The 16,582-nt window shown below is 39.5% G+C and overlaps 4 protein-coding genes across 6 annotated transcripts; 2 read left to right on the top strand and 2 right to left on the bottom strand.

Annotated features, from left to right (window-relative positions):
- Positions 1-146: 146 nt before the first annotated feature.
- On the top strand, positions 147-3,470 carry LOC111782203 (uncharacterized aarF domain-containing protein kinase 2-like). The gene is made up of 5 exons (XM_023663025.1): positions 147-319; positions 673-1,996; positions 2,125-2,397; positions 2,610-2,765; positions 3,069-3,470. Exons 1-5 carry the CDS (start codon positions 312-314, stop codon positions 3,195-3,197), a joined length of 1,890 nt encoding a protein of 629 aa, XP_023518793.1. The 5' UTR covers positions 147-311; the 3' UTR covers positions 3,198-3,470.
- A 575-nt stretch (positions 3,471-4,045) lies between these two features.
- On the bottom strand, positions 4,046-8,931 carry LOC111781587 (lysine-specific demethylase JMJ25-like). The gene is made up of 12 exons (XM_023662270.1): positions 8,281-8,931; positions 8,033-8,178; positions 7,429-7,534; positions 7,218-7,344; positions 7,051-7,111; positions 6,187-6,919; positions 5,724-6,053; positions 5,145-5,636; positions 5,000-5,072; positions 4,823-4,908; positions 4,362-4,481; positions 4,046-4,276 (listed from the first exon to the last, which is right to left on the bottom strand). The coding sequence occupies exons 1-12, from the start codon at positions 8,929-8,931 to the stop codon at positions 4,190-4,192; spliced, it is 3,012 nt and encodes a 1,003-aa protein (XP_023518038.1). The 3' UTR covers positions 4,046-4,189.
- A 1,198-nt stretch (positions 8,932-10,129) lies between these two features.
- LOC111782217 (equilibrative nucleotide transporter 3-like) lies at positions 10,130-13,492 on the bottom strand. Of its 2 annotated transcripts, none has more exons than XM_023663044.1 (10): positions 13,201-13,492; positions 12,686-12,955; positions 12,512-12,616; positions 12,235-12,390; positions 11,974-12,117; positions 11,421-11,526; positions 11,151-11,326; positions 10,923-11,071; positions 10,594-10,852; positions 10,130-10,492 (listed from the first exon to the last, which is right to left on the bottom strand). In XM_023663044.1, the coding sequence occupies exons 2-10, from the start codon at positions 12,728-12,730 to the stop codon at positions 10,382-10,384; spliced, it is 1,251 nt and encodes a 416-aa protein (XP_023518812.1). In that variant the 5' UTR covers positions 12,731-12,955; positions 13,201-13,492; the 3' UTR covers positions 10,130-10,381. The 2 variants fall into 2 exon arrangements, with proteins under 2 accessions (XP_023518812.1, XP_023518811.1); XM_023663043.1 differs by having other exon boundaries at positions 12,686-12,739.
- A 744-nt stretch (positions 13,493-14,236) lies between these two features.
- Positions 14,237-16,508, top strand: LOC111781436. Of its 2 annotated transcripts, none has more exons than XM_023662018.1 (3): positions 14,237-14,432; positions 14,904-15,190; positions 15,285-16,508. In XM_023662018.1, the coding sequence occupies exons 2-3, from the start codon at positions 14,935-14,937 to the stop codon at positions 16,316-16,318; spliced, it is 1,290 nt and encodes a 429-aa protein (XP_023517786.1). In that variant the 5' UTR covers positions 14,237-14,432; positions 14,904-14,934; the 3' UTR covers positions 16,319-16,508. The 2 variants fall into 2 exon arrangements, with proteins under 2 accessions (XP_023517786.1, XP_023517785.1); XM_023662017.1 differs by having other exon boundaries at positions 14,901-15,190.
- The last annotated feature ends 74 nt before the right edge of the window (positions 16,509-16,582 follow it).

Genomic DNA, 16,582 nt, shown 5'->3' with positions numbered 1-16,582 from the left:
CATGGGCTTTCTTCTTCAAGCTTGAAATGGACCGCCTAAAGCCCATGAGAGTAAAACGTAAGTTGGGCCTCATGGATGGCCCAATTAAGGTCGGCAACGACGGTACGGCCCATTTCTCTTTCTTCCTTCACCTCTTGTATCGATTGGGTGAATCAGCTTCCTGAAAAACCCAGGAATTCGAATCGCAGTTTGGTGATGCTCAAAGTTAAGGAGAGTGCCCAAGGTAGAATCCTTCAAGAAAATGCTGGTAGGAATCTTTCACCACCTGCGCATGATTTCTGGATCCATTCCTCATCAGGTTTTCGATCACCATGTCGAGGTCATCAACCTTTTGATCTTATAGTTTAATTTCTTCGTATTTTAATATGTATATTTTCCTCCACGCTCTCATGTTTGTGTATGAGCTTTCTGCACTGAATCCTTTCGACTCTCTTTGGATTTTCGAACCTTCCGAGTTTGTGTTAACGAATCATAAGTTCAGGCATGAACTGATGAATCTTGCAATTCTTGGCATACCGGAGCAGTTAGCATCTCCTTATTTAATTTTTTTACTTGTATAATTTATTGTTGATGATTGGGAGGTTAGAGTGTGCAAGTGCTCGAGAAGCACTTTGCATAGTTATCGATCAAAATTCATTAACCTTGCTGCTAAACAAAGTTTAATGCTAGCAGATATTTGATGCTGGGGAATATAAAGAAGACAGCACGTTCGCTTATTACAAGCCAAAGACTGAGCCATGTAGAAGCAAGGAAGAGCGGGACGATTGTTGCTGCAGGACCTCTCTTTCATACTAAATTGCTCTCTCGCTATGGTTTTTTATCCAGAGGACATACTTCCTTCCCTTTACATTGCACTAGGAGAAGTTTTTACCCCAAAGGTTTTGGTGTCTTCACAGCAAGAAACATTGTTAAGCATCATGCCCAATTTGTTCGGAAAAGGTTTTCCTACAAATTTTCTTCTGATAGCCGTACTTTTCCCCCCATAAACAAAGCTGCTCAAGCCTTTATCTTGGCCATTTCTCGTTCTTACCTGATACTTCCTGGTATATTTGCTTTCACATGTGGTGAGCTAGCACGTGCCCAAAGAACTGTCTCAAACGCAGGCTATTATCCATCTCATGATTCTTTCGTTGTCCATGCACAAGATGGACACGCCTTCGTGGTTTTACTACTGCATTCTACATTAGAAGTTATGATATTGTTACTTAGAGCACTTTATCTGGCAATCTTGTTCACACCTTGCATAATGATGGCACCATTTGTGGATACCTTTGGACATAGCTTCAGGAGTCTCTGGCTTCGGGTTGTTCACCGCTCCCTGGAAAAAGGTGGTCCGGCATTCATTAAGTGGGGTCAGTGGGCAGCAACAAGGCCAGATCTCTTCCCTAGAGATTTATGCGCCGAGTTATCAGAGCTTCAAACTAAGGCCCCTGAGCATAGCTTTGCCTACACGAAAAATACTATTGAACGGGCATTTGGTAGAAAGCTTAATGATATATTTGAGAAATTTGAAGAGAAACCTGTAGCATCTGGAAGTATTGCTCAAGTATACCGAGCTTATTTGAAATTTAGTTACCCTGGTCAACAAGTAAAGCCAATGTTAGTCGCTATTAAAGTTAGACATCCTGGTGTGGGTGAATCAATTAGGAGAGATTTCGCTATAATTGACTTGGTAGCAAAAATCTCAAAGTTTATTCCTACACTCAGGTGGTTGAGATTGGATGAAAGTGTGCAACAATTTGCGGTTTTTATGATGTCTCAAGTAGACCTTGCAAGGGAAGCTGCTTACTTGAGCCGCTTCATTTATAATTTTAGACAGTGGAAGGATGTTTCATTTCCAAAACCTGTGTATCCTCTCGTACATCCTGCTGTTTTAGTGGAGACTTATGAACAAGGGGAAAGTGTTTCACACTACGTTGATGAGCTTGAAGGAAATGAGAGACTCAAGTCTGCATTGGCACACATTGGGACTCATGCTTTTCTTAAAATGCTTCTGGTAATGCAACCTGTTTTCTTCTGCCGCATTGCTGATCCTCATTCCTCATTTTCTCTGCCATAGCTTCATTGTTTAGCATTGCACTTTTCTGGATTCCATGTAACGTTTGTCTAATGTCGACTTTTCAGGTGGACAACTTTATACATGCAGACATGCATCCTGGAAATATTCTTGTCAGGATGCGTCATGAAAAATCCCCTGGGAAGCGACTCTTCAATAATTCAAAGCCTCATGTTGTTTTCCTTGATGTAGGCATGACTGCTGAACTTTCAGCAAATGATAGAATAAATTTACTAGAATTTTTTAAGGCTGTTGCCCGATGGGATGGCCGCACTGTTGCAGAGTGCACCCTGAGATTATCAAAACAACAAAACTGCCCTGATCCAAAGGCGTTTATTGAGGTAATACTATATGCATCTCAATTCTTTTTGAGCTTCTGGAATAATTGTAGTTAGATCCTAGAATGTAGAGTTAACATTTTGGTTTGTTTGTCACTCCCTAGTGGCGAACAAGCTAATGAACATGAAGACCTATTAATCATAGCTCTTCTTATGAGAAGCCAACCCGTATTTTTTTGTGAGAGTATTTCTGAATTCTTATCTCCTGCTTACAGGAAGTGACAGATGCGTTTGCCTTCTGGGCTACTCCAGAAGCTGATCTAGTTCATCCTGCCGAAACCATTCAGCGCTTACTGGAGAAAGTGAGGCGTTATAGAGTCAACATTGATGGAAATGTCTGCACTGCGATGGTCACGACCTTGGTTCTTGAGGTATGGTCTGACCGCTTTTTCCTATATTCACGAGTTTGTATTTCCAGTTTTCACTATTACATTAGTTTCAGTTTTTCTAAAATGGAGGAAAGATAAATGCTGGTTTTGAAAGGCACGATGAGGATAACCCATCATTTCTGCACTTAAATGATGAATATTCTCATGCACTAACGTCTTATCTTAGTTTTATATTGACGCGATCTCTTTCTCAGGAGAAAAACATCATACTTCCGCTTGAAAGCTTACAGATCATGTTATGATGACTAACCTTCGGATGAAACTTGTTGTATCTCATTTGAATAGGGTTGGCAGAGGAAGCTTGATCCTGAATATAATGTGATGCAAACACTGCAAACACTGCAAACACTGTTACTAAGAGGTGATTGGGCGGAGTCACTTTCCTACACAATTGAAGGATTGATGGCACCGTAGGAGCATGGGTTTTGGCTCTCTGCTCTAACAAAACATTTTTGACAATGTAGAGACGAAATTATTTACTAATAAAGCCTTTTCCACGTTATTCAAGTTGTCTTATAATGCATAATCATTTTTCCACTAAGAAGTTTCGATTTTGTAATTTCAAAACTGAGGGAGAAGAGTAATTCTTTTGAGACCATATTGTTTGTACACTTCTCATTGTAAGGTTACATCTTTCTTCACCTGGCAAGCAGAAGCAGCAGCAGTGGTAGTATTATTTACTTTCAACTTCTTGACTGTGCCTGTCGTGTTTATTTTTTATTATCCAAATAACAATCTCTCAACTTTCATGTCTGTAAAAATGCTACATATGTGAATACAAATATTGATAGCAAGGATGATCCTGTTGCATATTAATTAAAAATGAAATTGATGGGCTTTCATGATGTTTTAAAATGTAACAGACAACTTCAATTTGTTTGTCGAGACCCATTTTTAGTTTCTGATCGAGGGGATTAACGAAAGCATAATTAATCTTTGAGCTCAGCTTCTCAAGCTGAGTAGAAGTAGAAGAAACTTGCAAACGCATGAGTCAGCCGGGCTTTGCTATTAAAAAAATATGCTTCATCCCGAAGCATCTTGCAAGCCAGTAAACGAGGCGTCCTGTCAATATTATCGTTTGAACCACATTTTGATCATAACCACATCCAATGAAATGAACACTTCGAAGCCCTTGGAAAGTTACTTTGGTTTTGTTATATAACTCTTACATTTTAGATGTATTTCAGATTTTTCGAGTAAAAGAGAGCTTTGAAACTGCAATTTTTGCTAACTGAAGTGTACTATGTTTTCATCTTCAGAGATTGGAACAACAGAATGGCAGAGATATTGTATAAGCATGTCAAAATAGGTATCAATCAACCAATTCGATACATGAAACCACTGCCAATGGCAGATAAAGAATGCTGAACTGAAAAGTTAAGGGAAAAAGGAAAAAAGAACCTTAATCAATGAGGTACTTCTTGCAGTGCATTTGTAAGCTCCCGAACCTTTTTAATTGCTGCATCTATAGTTTCGAGGGCTCTCTTTTTAACCTGCTATCAGAAACAAGTCTTTAACCATGCTTTTATCTACTAAACAATGTACTGTATTTCGAATTAGGACGGTTAAGATTTTAACCTCTAATGTCTTCTCTTTTGCTATGTGGTTTTTGGGAAGCAATCGAACCTCATCGATCAGCTGGATACTTTGGCCAACACTTTCAGGTGACATAAAATCTAATACTACGTGTACGCAAGACTGCAGTTAAGATATAAGATTATATAACGCATCAGCAGAGGATATTCTTCTTTTTACTCGAGAAGAAAACAATGAGAAGCACTTCTATATAATTCAAACACTCCTATAAAAGCATTGGTAAAAATGTTACCTTTCCCTATATTTTTCCCATTAATTAGAATGCCCCTCTTTCTCAAAAGGCATAATTTTTGACAGAAATCCAAAGCTTTCCAAAGTGATAAGCACTCAAAACGTAATCACAGATTCACAGGCTTTAACGAAACAATAAAGGTCTAGCTAGAGGCTCTAAAGAAAGGATTAAAGAATATAAAGGAGTTTGTAAAGTTGCATTTTCTTCTGACCTTTCCATTGCGTATCTGGTATGGACATCCAGCAGGAATGATGACAGCTTCTCCAACATTTTGCTCAAAAGTCCATGGTTCGATTTCTAATGGCATAAGAAATTTAATTACTCCATTATTATCTAACACAGAGACAGCAAGGGAAAAAATATATATATATATCAAAACAGTACATACGAAATTCCTCCTTCAGTCTTAATTTGTGGGTTGCATCCAGAAAACAACTCTGGTCTAGAATTGGATGCACAACCTGCACGAGATGCAGTTAGTAATTACTCAATCAGCGCGTGCTTATACGGGACACTAAATGTTCAGTGCTTACATGCTTATGAATGAACTCATCAGAATGCCTTCGTAGGTACTCTGATAGCATTGGAACATCTTGCCTCCGAAAGACATCCCATTGGGCACCACAAGACTTTGAAGTACTGTTTCCATCATTGAGGGCAGAATGTGTCTGTTGTCTTAACGTATTTGGAGCTCCTGGCATCTCATTAGTTCGGGAAGATTTGCATTGAAGCATTAATGGTTCAGGATCCGAGTCACATGCACCATCAGAGATCATACTAGGCCGTTTAATACCCTGAGCAAACACTTGCTCAGCGGATGCAGAGAAACAGGGTACTTTTGCAAACCTCTTAATGAAGGGTGTTTCTTCTCCAGCCGTGCAAGATTCTTCTTCCTCCACACTTGACTGATTAGTAGAGGTATTGGAAGACTCACTTTGAGCCCTTTGTCTTTGAAGCAAGTTTACAACTTCTGTAAGTTGTTCTGTTGAAACAGGGACGTCTGTACTGTGGGCCAAAATGTTAATCTGCCACACAAATAGTGAATAACAGTCGATCTAATATTTTAATGAAAATTATCACTCCAATGAATGATCGATAAAGAATAAGCATACCACGTCATACGAGTCATAACATAATCTGGAGACAGAATCAGTCAAAACATGCTCTTGGGAACATCCATAAGCCATATACACACATGGACCCATGTCAGGCTTCCCAGCTCCCTGTGGTAACTTTGTAGCTAGATTCAGAAGACCAGACATTGGGTTCATGTATTCTTGAAGCGGTAGAATTCGCATTATTTCTGCATAGTGAGCTGGAAACTTCTCTTGAAACAAATGGGAAGAAAGGCAACCTTTTAATTTTAACATGTTGTTACAAGTGTTTGTGTGTGTCTTCCCCTTAAGAGAACCCATAAAGTACTGCCTAATGCCAATTTCTACCTGCATGAAGAATTCAAATGTCACAAACAGAGGAACATCAAAACAAGATAGAATCATTTACAAAAACAAATCCTAATACAAAGAGACAAATGGGAATATTGCATTTACAAAGTTTGCTAGAGAAAATGCTGACCTCGCACCAGTCCAAGTTATTGGAAGCTTCTGAGAGACTCGTACCATTTTCATATCTCGAAATGATTCTTTCAAGGTAAGTGCGAAACATAACTACTGGATCCCATGTCAGATCAGACGTCTCCAGTACATTACGCACAATTACAGGATGACCTCTAATCCAGTGCCTCTGAAAATGGTCAAGGTCATCAAGACGGATGCGAAAAAGGCTGGGATAATACAAATAGTTATCATTTGAATCCTCCCGGACAGCTACTTTCTGGAACTCTTCAAGTTCATCAACTTTATGGTCCTCACCAAAGCACAAAGTACAGTTTGATGATGAATCAACAGACTCTGGAAAGTCATAGCTGCATACGATTTCTTCTGCGTTCACTTCAAGTTCCTTAGTCCAACTTAGTGGGAAAATACATCTCAATTCAAGAAGACTGTCACTGCAGCTGACACATTCTTTTGACGGACAAGAAAAATGCTGAACACTATTTTGAACTCTCCCTTTATGCAATGATTTGGAAGAAGGAAGCCACGGACTAGGATTTAACTTCTTGTTTTTCAAAAGTTTTGTTTTATCAGACAGAAAGGTTGTCTTTCCATCAAGATACTCTGAAAGAGGCAGGTTATGAACTCCATTGGAATCCTCAAGAAAAATATTATGGCAGCAACTTAAGCAGAGATTATAGGAACAACTTGGGCAACTTCTATAGAGATCCGCAATAACAGTTTTGCAGTTACTACTGTACATCAATTGCAAAAGGAATTGTGAGGAGAATTAAATATTAAAAAGAAATATGTCAAGGACGAATTGTTCCACCCTATCTTTCAGAAAGAAAAAAAAAAAAAAGCTCCAGCATATGAGGGAACATACCAACAATGTTCAAGACTGCCAAATTCATCCTGCTTGATATCAACTTCAGAAAGTTCTATTCCTGATGCATAAAAGAAATTTAAGGGAACTTGCAGATAAATAACACTGTGTGATTTAAATCAGAACTAATTATTACAAGACCAAAAGTTGATGAATCTCAAAACTACCTTTTACCATGGCCTCTGTTTCTAGCTCAGCGTGCATCTCTATGTTTATTTGTTTGAGTATAGGGAGAAGTACACAAATCAAATAATGGAAACGTAAAATTTTTCCAATGCCGTCTCCCAAAGAATCCTGAAATTGATTTCGCCGATGAGCATCAATATACATCTATGCAAGAACCATGGTATAGACACAAACAAGTCTTTCATATCAGACCTTACATTCTGTGTGCAAAGATTGATACATTGAACAGTCCTTACAGTGGCAAATCCCTCGGCAAACAGGGCATGCCTTTTTAACTTCTTCTTGTGTATCAAAGTATCTGCATTATCATAAACTTGAGATAAAGGATCATCTCATCTTAATAAATGGTAAGATCACAATGTGAAACATGAAGATGGTTTTCATTCCATTAATTCTAACCAGAGTACTGACAGAACTTCTGATGAAAGCTTAGAAGTTTGCGGTAACGTTAATGATGTCTAAAAATAACACTTATAGTCTGAATTCCAAGGAAAGTTGTTTATCACTAGTTGACAAGTTTCATAAATTATAACTATGGCATATACAAACTACTAAAGAGAAGTGTTATCTCCCAGCTTCAAAGGCATGGCTTTTGGGAAGTAATAAATGGGACGATAAGTAAATAGGTTCGAGCGTTAGTTAACTACCTTCGACAAATCTTTATACATTCTAATACTTCAACAATGGCTATACCACATAAAGCCCTAGCACTGTGAACTAAACCAAACAACAGCTGATTAAAAGTTCATGATCATGAATGGAAAAGCACAAGTTGAACAAAATATGTGAGACTTACCGATCTCTGATGCAGTCTATGCAAAAGAACGTTTTTTGACAACTCGAACACTGAATTAAACTCCATGAACTACTTTCTTGACACCAGTGGCACTTCTTCCTCCTAGATTTTCTCAAGTTCCCCACATTACGCCCATTTGGTAGAACCTAAGGGGGAAATGCCGAAAACGAAATAGAAGAAACCATTTATATCAACAAAGTGAATCACCAATCAAACCACATGAGTCGAACAGAAACGAATATCTTTACCTGCAACTCGCCAACTGGAAGAATATTGACATTCTTGGACCGAAATCGTCGTTGTTGAATCGGCCTTGATTGTGCCCCAACCTTGATTCCGCAAGAAGAACCTTCATTGCCAGATTGAAGAGGGGATGGAGAAGGAGAAATTGCCATAAGTCCATAGGGCAATTGTCTCGTCATTTCCTTATCACTGTTCTCCTCTGACTCAATTCCATTACCTTGATTCTTCAGCCTCTTCCTCGCCTTGTGGACAACCTTTTTCTTTCCTCTCTTCTCCACTTCCCTCCTCAGCACCATCCTTATCAACTCCACCTGCACACTCCCTTTCTTTTTCTTCATTCTAGTGAGCATCCCATCCAATGCCGCTGAAGTCCCCGCCAATTTCTTCCTCTTCATTAGTTTTGCCAGTGTCGCCGCTTTCGGGGCCCTAATTACGAGATTTTCAACGTTTGAATCCGTTTCAATCGATTTCCTGCAGGTCCTTTGAAGTTTGAGAGAATCCGGTACTTTCTCCTTGTACTGGCGATGGCGGCCTTGGAGATGGTGAATTTCACAGAGCTTGAGATTGTCCTTCACTCTCCGTTTGCAACGCCATTGCTTCCCATCAGTCCTCTTGCACCGCAAGTGGTCCGGAAGTCCTTCTTCTTCTTCTTCCATTAGCGCTCCCAAACCAATACAATTTCCCTTACAGGAAACAATCAGATGAAGAAAACCCAGAAAGCTCGGCACCCAAAAAACCCAATCTTTGCTGCAGAAAAAATGCAATAGAAAAGAAGAGGGAGGAGGAAGGAGGGCGTTAAAATATATTCAACATTTATTGTTATTAGGGGAAAGGAAAGTGGCAAATTCGTAATAACCGGGAAACCCGAAATTCTGATTGGTAACAGATTAGGATCGAATTACTGAAACTAATTGCGATATTCAATTGTAGATTCATGCTTATCTTCTCATAAACTTTGACTAATTCAGATCTTAAAACCAGTAATCTCAACTAAAATTGCCTCAAATGCAATTGTTTTTCTGTCATTTATTTACTTATAATTGTGTTCTTATTCAAAAACAGCTTAAATTTTTACTCTGCTATGCTATAGAGATCATCAAGATTCAAAAAATGCGTATTATATGGCTACTGTTACATTCCCCAAGGTGTTCGCCATGAATTATGATAATGGCTTCCGAGTACATGACAATAAACAAAAATCATATTCAAACAAGCAACTAACCAATTGATTAATTGGAAGGATTGCAGCCAAATTATGATGCTCGGGAAAGCATGTGTATCTTTTTGTCGTTGAGGTATGCTGCAATCAAAAGTGAGTTAAATATGTGAAAAAGGGGTTGTCATTCACATAGTTGCAGCAGCAAGGACTACTGAGAGACTCCAAAACAACATACTGATATCATATTGTTGCGTGGGTCAATAAACGGATTTGAAGCCCAATAGGCTCATTAAGCGATTGACCCATGTGAATTTTTCTTGGTCAGATCATCCGGCCCAATCACTGTATTCAAAAGGGTTCAAAATGGCTTCTATTTCTTATTTATAACTCATGATCATCCTCTTAATTAACGAAACCGATATTTAATAATTTTCAACAATTCTTCTTCCAAATAAAGTACACCATAGAGTTTCCGCTGAAGCCTCCTTCTTTAGAGCTCTCGAACGATCTCCTCTTAATCGAGACTCTATTCCTTTTCTGAAGCCCTCGAACAAAATATATCACACGAACTTCCACAATAGCATGATATCGTCTATTTCGAATATAGACTCTCGTGATTTTGCTTTTGGTTTCTCAAAATGTCTCATATCAAGGAAGATGTATTATTTCCTTATAAACTTATGATCATTCTCTTAATTAGACAACATAGAACTCAATAACTATTTAAACTTTAAAAGTTTTGAACTTTTTAGTGAGCATATTTTTACACTTGAAATTATCGAACTAAAAACGTATCTAATCCATATCTTAAAAACTAAATGCGAAGCGAGAAAAGAAAAACAGATTGGCTGGTTTCAGCTTAGCTAATAAACTTGGTGCAACTGCAAGAGGCATATTCATAAGCAGATATCCACACTTTGTTCGTCAAATGATATTGAACTGACGCTTCAAAAGCTACCATTTCCGATGATCCACAGCCAATCAAGGGAAACTCCTGCAAAAATGCCGCCTAATAGGAACAGTACAAGCAAGTTCCCCAACGCATTCTGCTCAGGTGCCTTCAACAAACCAAAATACAAAACAATTTATCAGATTCACCAGAAAGTTAAAAGGTCATGTGAGTATCAATCAAATTAAGTAAGTGTATTAAAGTTCTGACCTTGTAGCCTTTAGGCGCTGCAGTAAAAACACAGACCGTAAGATGGCCATTGGATAATCCCAAGAAGGAAGTGAGAAAGATCATCCACCCTTGGTCACCATATTTTGCTGTGAAGTAAAACGCCGGGATCAGTAGAAAACGGCACAGAATTGCGATGAAGAGGCCCTTCCTCGACTCCAACTTCAGACAGTTTATGAGCGGAATGTATCTGCCTATTAGATCCCACACATTGTACATTGCTATCAAAACAAGTGGATACCTGAGACATCAGCAGCCACTGTCTATCAGAGAATTCAAGGATAATAAATCTAACGCTCGAGAAAACCTACCATGATCCCAGTTGGTGTTTTCCAGTGTTTTCATACAAGAAGCCGGGAAAGATAGACAATGTAAGAACGTATATCAGAAACACGCCAAAAAGATAATCCATGTTCATCTGAAATAGTTGTTTTTTGCTCAATAGCTCGGTTTTGTCTTCCTGTGAAGATTAAAAACGAGTTTATCAAGGATATTCTTTTGCTACTGCAATTGAAAAAACTTAGGGAACTTCGTCATACTTGTTGGTTTGATTGAATCTGGATGCCTGCAGCAGCAAGGTCAGATGACACGGTTTTGGATCCTTCAGAAGCGGCCTTTTTACGGTAGTACTTCACTAGTGGAACTTTAGGGAAGACTACAGCATAGAGAACAACACAAAGGAACTCGAAAGCAGCAGATATCGCTAAGAATAGAACTGCATAAACCAGTAAAGAAGTCAGTTACACTTTGAGCTGCCAAGAACAGGCTACATAAGAAGAATGATGAGTGGTTGAATAGAATTGACATACTAGTTCCTTTACGAAGACCGTTATGAAAATCCTCAAAAGCAGCCTTTGTGATTAACCTCAGCCCAGAGGTTAGAGCTCCAGAGGCAGCCAATCCAGCCATAAAAGACTGCACTCATAAAACAACTTGTAAAATAATTTGTAACAAGTCAACCGTTAGGAGATATTGTCCGCTTTGACCCGTTATATATCGCTGTCAGTCTCACGATTTTAAAATGCATCTACTAGGAGAGGTTTCCACACCCTTATAAAGAATGTTTCATTCCCCTCTCAAACTGATGTGGGATCTCACAATCCACTCTCCTTTGAGGTCCAATGTGCTCGCTGGCACACCGTCTGATGTCTGGCTATGATACCATTTGTAACCGTCCAAGCTTGCCGCTAACAAATATTATTCGCTTTGACCTATTACTTATCGCCGTCAGCCTCACGATTTTAAAATTCGTCTGTTGAGGAGAGGTTTACGTATCCTTGTAGCGAATGCTTCGTTCCTCTCTCTAATGGATATGAGATCTCACATAATTGCATACATAGTAAGTAGGTACAAAATCCAAACCTGGATGAATTCGGGACACATCAAAGCAAGATCTCCAACCATACCACCTTGCACGAAAGCATCAGCAACTCCGAATGAACCAACAATGGCACACAAAGCGATAAATGGTCCAATCCCTCCTTTTCCAGATGTGACCAAATCCAACTATTGCAGAAGAAAACAACATTAATGGTCATTCTTACTGAATAAGAAAGAGAGATCTTTTAACTTATATGCACCAATCAGAGCATCTCAATTTTGAAAGCAGCGGCTATTACTCACAACAATAAGCAACACACTACTTATGAAGAAGAGAGAGTATCCACGTATGTTCCTCCATCGGGTATCAATTTTTGCTTCATAATATGCAAGGATTGCAATTGTTCCAACAGCAAATGGTTGATACACGAGGGTGAGTACTCTTGAAGGATGATAATGCTTCAAAGTTACAAACAAGTACAAGACTTATAATTCTTCAACTGAAATAAACTTTAAATAACACCGCTCACAGATATGGGCTGTGTCAGTTAATCGTCCATGTTTACTTCAATACTCTTACCGGAAACAATTGATAATAGTAATCTGATATAGTTAGCATACTGTTCCAACAAACAAGCGAACCCAAACCGAGAACCCAGCACACTGCCAGAGCTGTGTACTTCCCCTGCTCAGAAAATTCAAATAAAAATCAAACAATAAAGAACAGTTTTAAAAAAAAGAGATGAGCACAAACCTCAGTCCTCGCTGGAGCCCCAGATTCATCATTGGCATCAGTCATGATAGATCCCTATCTCCAAACAATAAAGAACAGCTCAAAGAAAAAGGAAAAACTGGAATGGGATTGATGTTCTTATATGCAAAGTATCACTCAGAAGGAAAGAGCAATAAATACACAGATTTGACCAAAGGAAAGATGAGCTGTAAGAGAATCCAGCAGAAAATTCAAGGAAGCCCGTAATTAGCAGCTTTGTCAACTCAAACCAAAAACGGTTTATCACAAACGCTAGATTCAAAGAAATAGCAGAAAAATCAATTGATAGGTGGCTACTTTGATTCCGTTCATATCTAAGTTCTGAAGATAATCTTGTGTTTGAATGCAGAAAAAGAAAGCAAAGAGACAAGAGAGATTCTACAATGTGGAAGAAGATTCAAAACAAAAACTGAAATGATTAAAATACAAGAAATGTAATGAAAGCGAATAAACTAATAAGAAACGTGAGAAATAAATGCGTAAACAGAGTGAAAAACCTGGAGAGTGGACACGCAGCTTGGTGGCGAAAGAATTCAAACACTTCCAAATCCGAATACGAGAAAGAAGAGAGTGTAATTCGATTTAAAAAGTAGAGAAAATGAGAAGGAAGAACAATAGTTTAATCGGTTTGACGCAGAATATATGAACTCCCAAAGATTGTAGCGACGGATTTTGACATGTACCAATGGAGAAAGGTTTCAACGAAGAGTAGACTCGCAACTTTTGACTTCACAAAACGCACGCAATTCTTTGTTGACGATTCGTCGGGCGCATACCCCGATGGTCTATAAATGTGAAAGTGGTTCGAAATTTAAAAGATTTAGTAGCGTTGGATTAAATGGGCTTCATTGGGCCTGAGTTTTTGTTTGGGTTATAAACAGAAAAAGTGACAAATATTGAAGATTCGGAAGCCAGAAACAGTGCAAATACTAACTTACACACAACGTCCTTTTCTATTTCCAATTATAAAACGCTCAACTTGCATTGCTTTTGTTTTTAATGGGGACGAAATTAATTATTTCTAAATTCACCATCATCAAATTTTTCTAATGTTAGGATGATAGCGATGTTTGGTTAGGTTAGTTGGAGTTGGGCATTAAGCTAATTAATCAAATTTAATAATTATCCACTAAATACAAAAGAATGATGATGAGGGTAGATTTGACTTTTGGGCTTGGATTAAAATAGATTAATATCCAACAGCTTTTTATTAGCGAAATTTAATAGAAAAGGAAAAGAAGAAAAAAAAAATACTATTGTTTGTTCAATAATTCGGATAAGAAGATTTTGTTGAAATCGAGTGGTGGCCGAAACGAATCGTTTAAAGGGATTAAATTCCACGTTTATATTTGTAGGAGTAGCTCGTGGAAGTATGATAAAATGGTGGTGGGGCCCAGAGACAGATCAGAAAGACAAGAGGATGTGATTGGTGGGGCGGCAATACGAAAGTTATATAGAGACGGCGTAGGATAGCAGAGGCGTTGGTGGATAAGCCAGTGCCACCACGTCGGAGATTATAATTAGTCCACCGCGTGGGCTCTACTCTTTATTAATTAAAAATTAAATAAAAGAGCTAATACCAGATTTAAAGCCTGAAACGTACGCTATGTGGAAATAATAGAGAGGTCCGCTCAACTCCACCGCCGCCGCCACCACCACCACCCGGCACCCTCCTCCTTCCGTCCTCTATTCAGTTCAACTTCAAGCAACCAACTCCCTTAATTCTTGGGTAATTAATTCTCTGCTCTTTACTAACCATTCCCAATTTTGGTGTTAATTTGGTCTGATCATCAAAGATTCAGTCTTTTTGCTATTAATTTGATTTTGGTGTTCTTGTTTGTCAGTAGTGAAAACGTAGGGATGAAGAATTGTGTTGGGTTTCAGTAAGTTATGTTGTATGATACATTATTGGAATTGAATGATTGGGATAAGAGGAATAAAAATCTAAGGATGCAGAAACAGAGCAGTGAAAAACACAAAAGAACAAAAAAGAAAAGAAAAGAAAAGTGTTGGGTTTTGAGATGTTATGAATTTGAATCGTGCAGTGAATGTGTTTTTGTCTGAATTCAGTAATTTTAGTATTACAATTCAACTCTGTAAATCCAAGGATATAATGTCGGAAGACAATTAACCAATGAATTCACTTAAAGTTTTAGAATTTCCTTGTTTATCGGACTTTTATCTTTTTGTTCATCAGCAGGAGTGTTGTTCGTTGTTCTTGAAGCTTGAAAATGGCGTCGATTCATCCATCGGAACTTGACTCCAACGCGACCGACTCTGTTGCGTCATCGCCGAGGTCCGACCACCACTTTAACTTATCTAACGATCCACATGCTCGAGTTCGATTCATGTGCAGTTTTGGTGGCAAGATCTTACCCCGACCGCATGATAATCAGCTCCGGTACGTCGGTGGCGAGACTCGCATTGTCGCGGTTCAACGGTCCACTACTTTCTCCCACTTTCTCGCCAAACTCGCTAAGATCACGGGCAAGTTGATTTTGTATAATTCTGAATGAGTTTTCTTTTAATTTGGGGTTTCGAACTTTTGATTCGAAAAGGGGTTTTGAATTTGTTTGTTTAGGTACAATTAATATGACCATAAAGTACCAGCTTCCCAGTGAAGATCTTGACGCCTTGATTTCGGTGTCCACGGACGAGGATGTCGAGAATATGATGGATGAGTACGATCGGCTCGTACAGAATCACAATCCGAAATCGGCGAGGCTCCGATTGTTTCTGTTTCTGAAAGGGGAAGATTCCAGAGCTAGTAGTATTAATTCCCTTCTCGGCGGTTCGACAAATCGGGACCACTGGTTTCTAGACGCTCTCAACGGCGGCGCTCCGGGGCCGGAGCTCGAGCGTGGCCGGTCCGAGGTTTCGTCCATCGTCTCTGAAGTCCCGGACTATTTGTTTGGTCTCGATAATCAGGAAGATGCTTCGACTCAATCACGAGAACCCAAGTTGAAAAGTCGATTTAATTTGAATCCATCTGAGAATGTTTCGGTATCGGATCCCGGATCGCCAGCTCCTGTTGTGCCGTCAGCGACTTGTGTGGCTACGATGCCTAATCTTCCACCGGTCAAAACCCGGCCCGACACGCCATCGCCGAGAGCGGAGCCGGTGGATAAAACGCCGGAGAATTGTGAGCCGCCGGCGATGCCGTTCTCTCAACCGGCCGGATTTCCGAATAACCCGATGATGCATTATTTCCCGGGTACAAATTACCCGGGTCATCAACCGGTCGTCTACCTTCTTCCCGGTCAGATTCCACCCGGAAATGTCCCGATTCAGCATATCCCGATGCAGACTCCCCCACCGTACGTTCAACAGTTCCCACCGGTGGGTGGCGGTCAGGTGCCGATGACATATCGCCACCCAGTTACGATGGGCGGTCAAATGTATGGCGGAGGCATGAGTCCGGTGAGTGGTTACGACCCACAGGCGGAGGCGGCCAGGTTCGCTGCAGATGGCGGCGTTAGTCCACAGATGTACTATGGAGTCCAAACCACGGCGAGGACTCCGCCGTATACAGCGGGCATGATGGGTCATCCGGTGGGCGAAGAGGTTCGGGGAAGTGGATCTGAAACAAGGGCTGGTAGCCGAGTATCGCCATAGCAATAGAACACGGTTGAAATGAATAAGTAAATTTATTTTTAAGTTTCACATCAAAATATTATTTTGGTTGCGTAATTGGATTAAATTGGGACTGTAATTAGTGGTTCATTTCGGGTTTCTCTTGATTCAGTGGCGTGACTACTCTGTAAAATTAGTGTTATAAAACTTCTTACACAACATTTTACTACCACCACCTTTAGAAACTAAAAAACACACCATTAACGATTTAAAATTCTGATGTTTTCAGAAATTTCAAGTGAAAAG

This window comes from Cucurbita pepo, chromosome LG19, assembly GCF_002806865.2.
Source record: "Cucurbita pepo subsp. pepo cultivar mu-cu-16 chromosome LG19, ASM280686v2, whole genome shotgun sequence".
Taxonomy (NCBI): Eukaryota; Viridiplantae; Streptophyta; class Magnoliopsida; order Cucurbitales; family Cucurbitaceae; genus Cucurbita; species Cucurbita pepo.
Note: the sequence above shows the minus strand (reverse complement) of the source record. Positions and strands in the feature narration are given on the sequence as shown.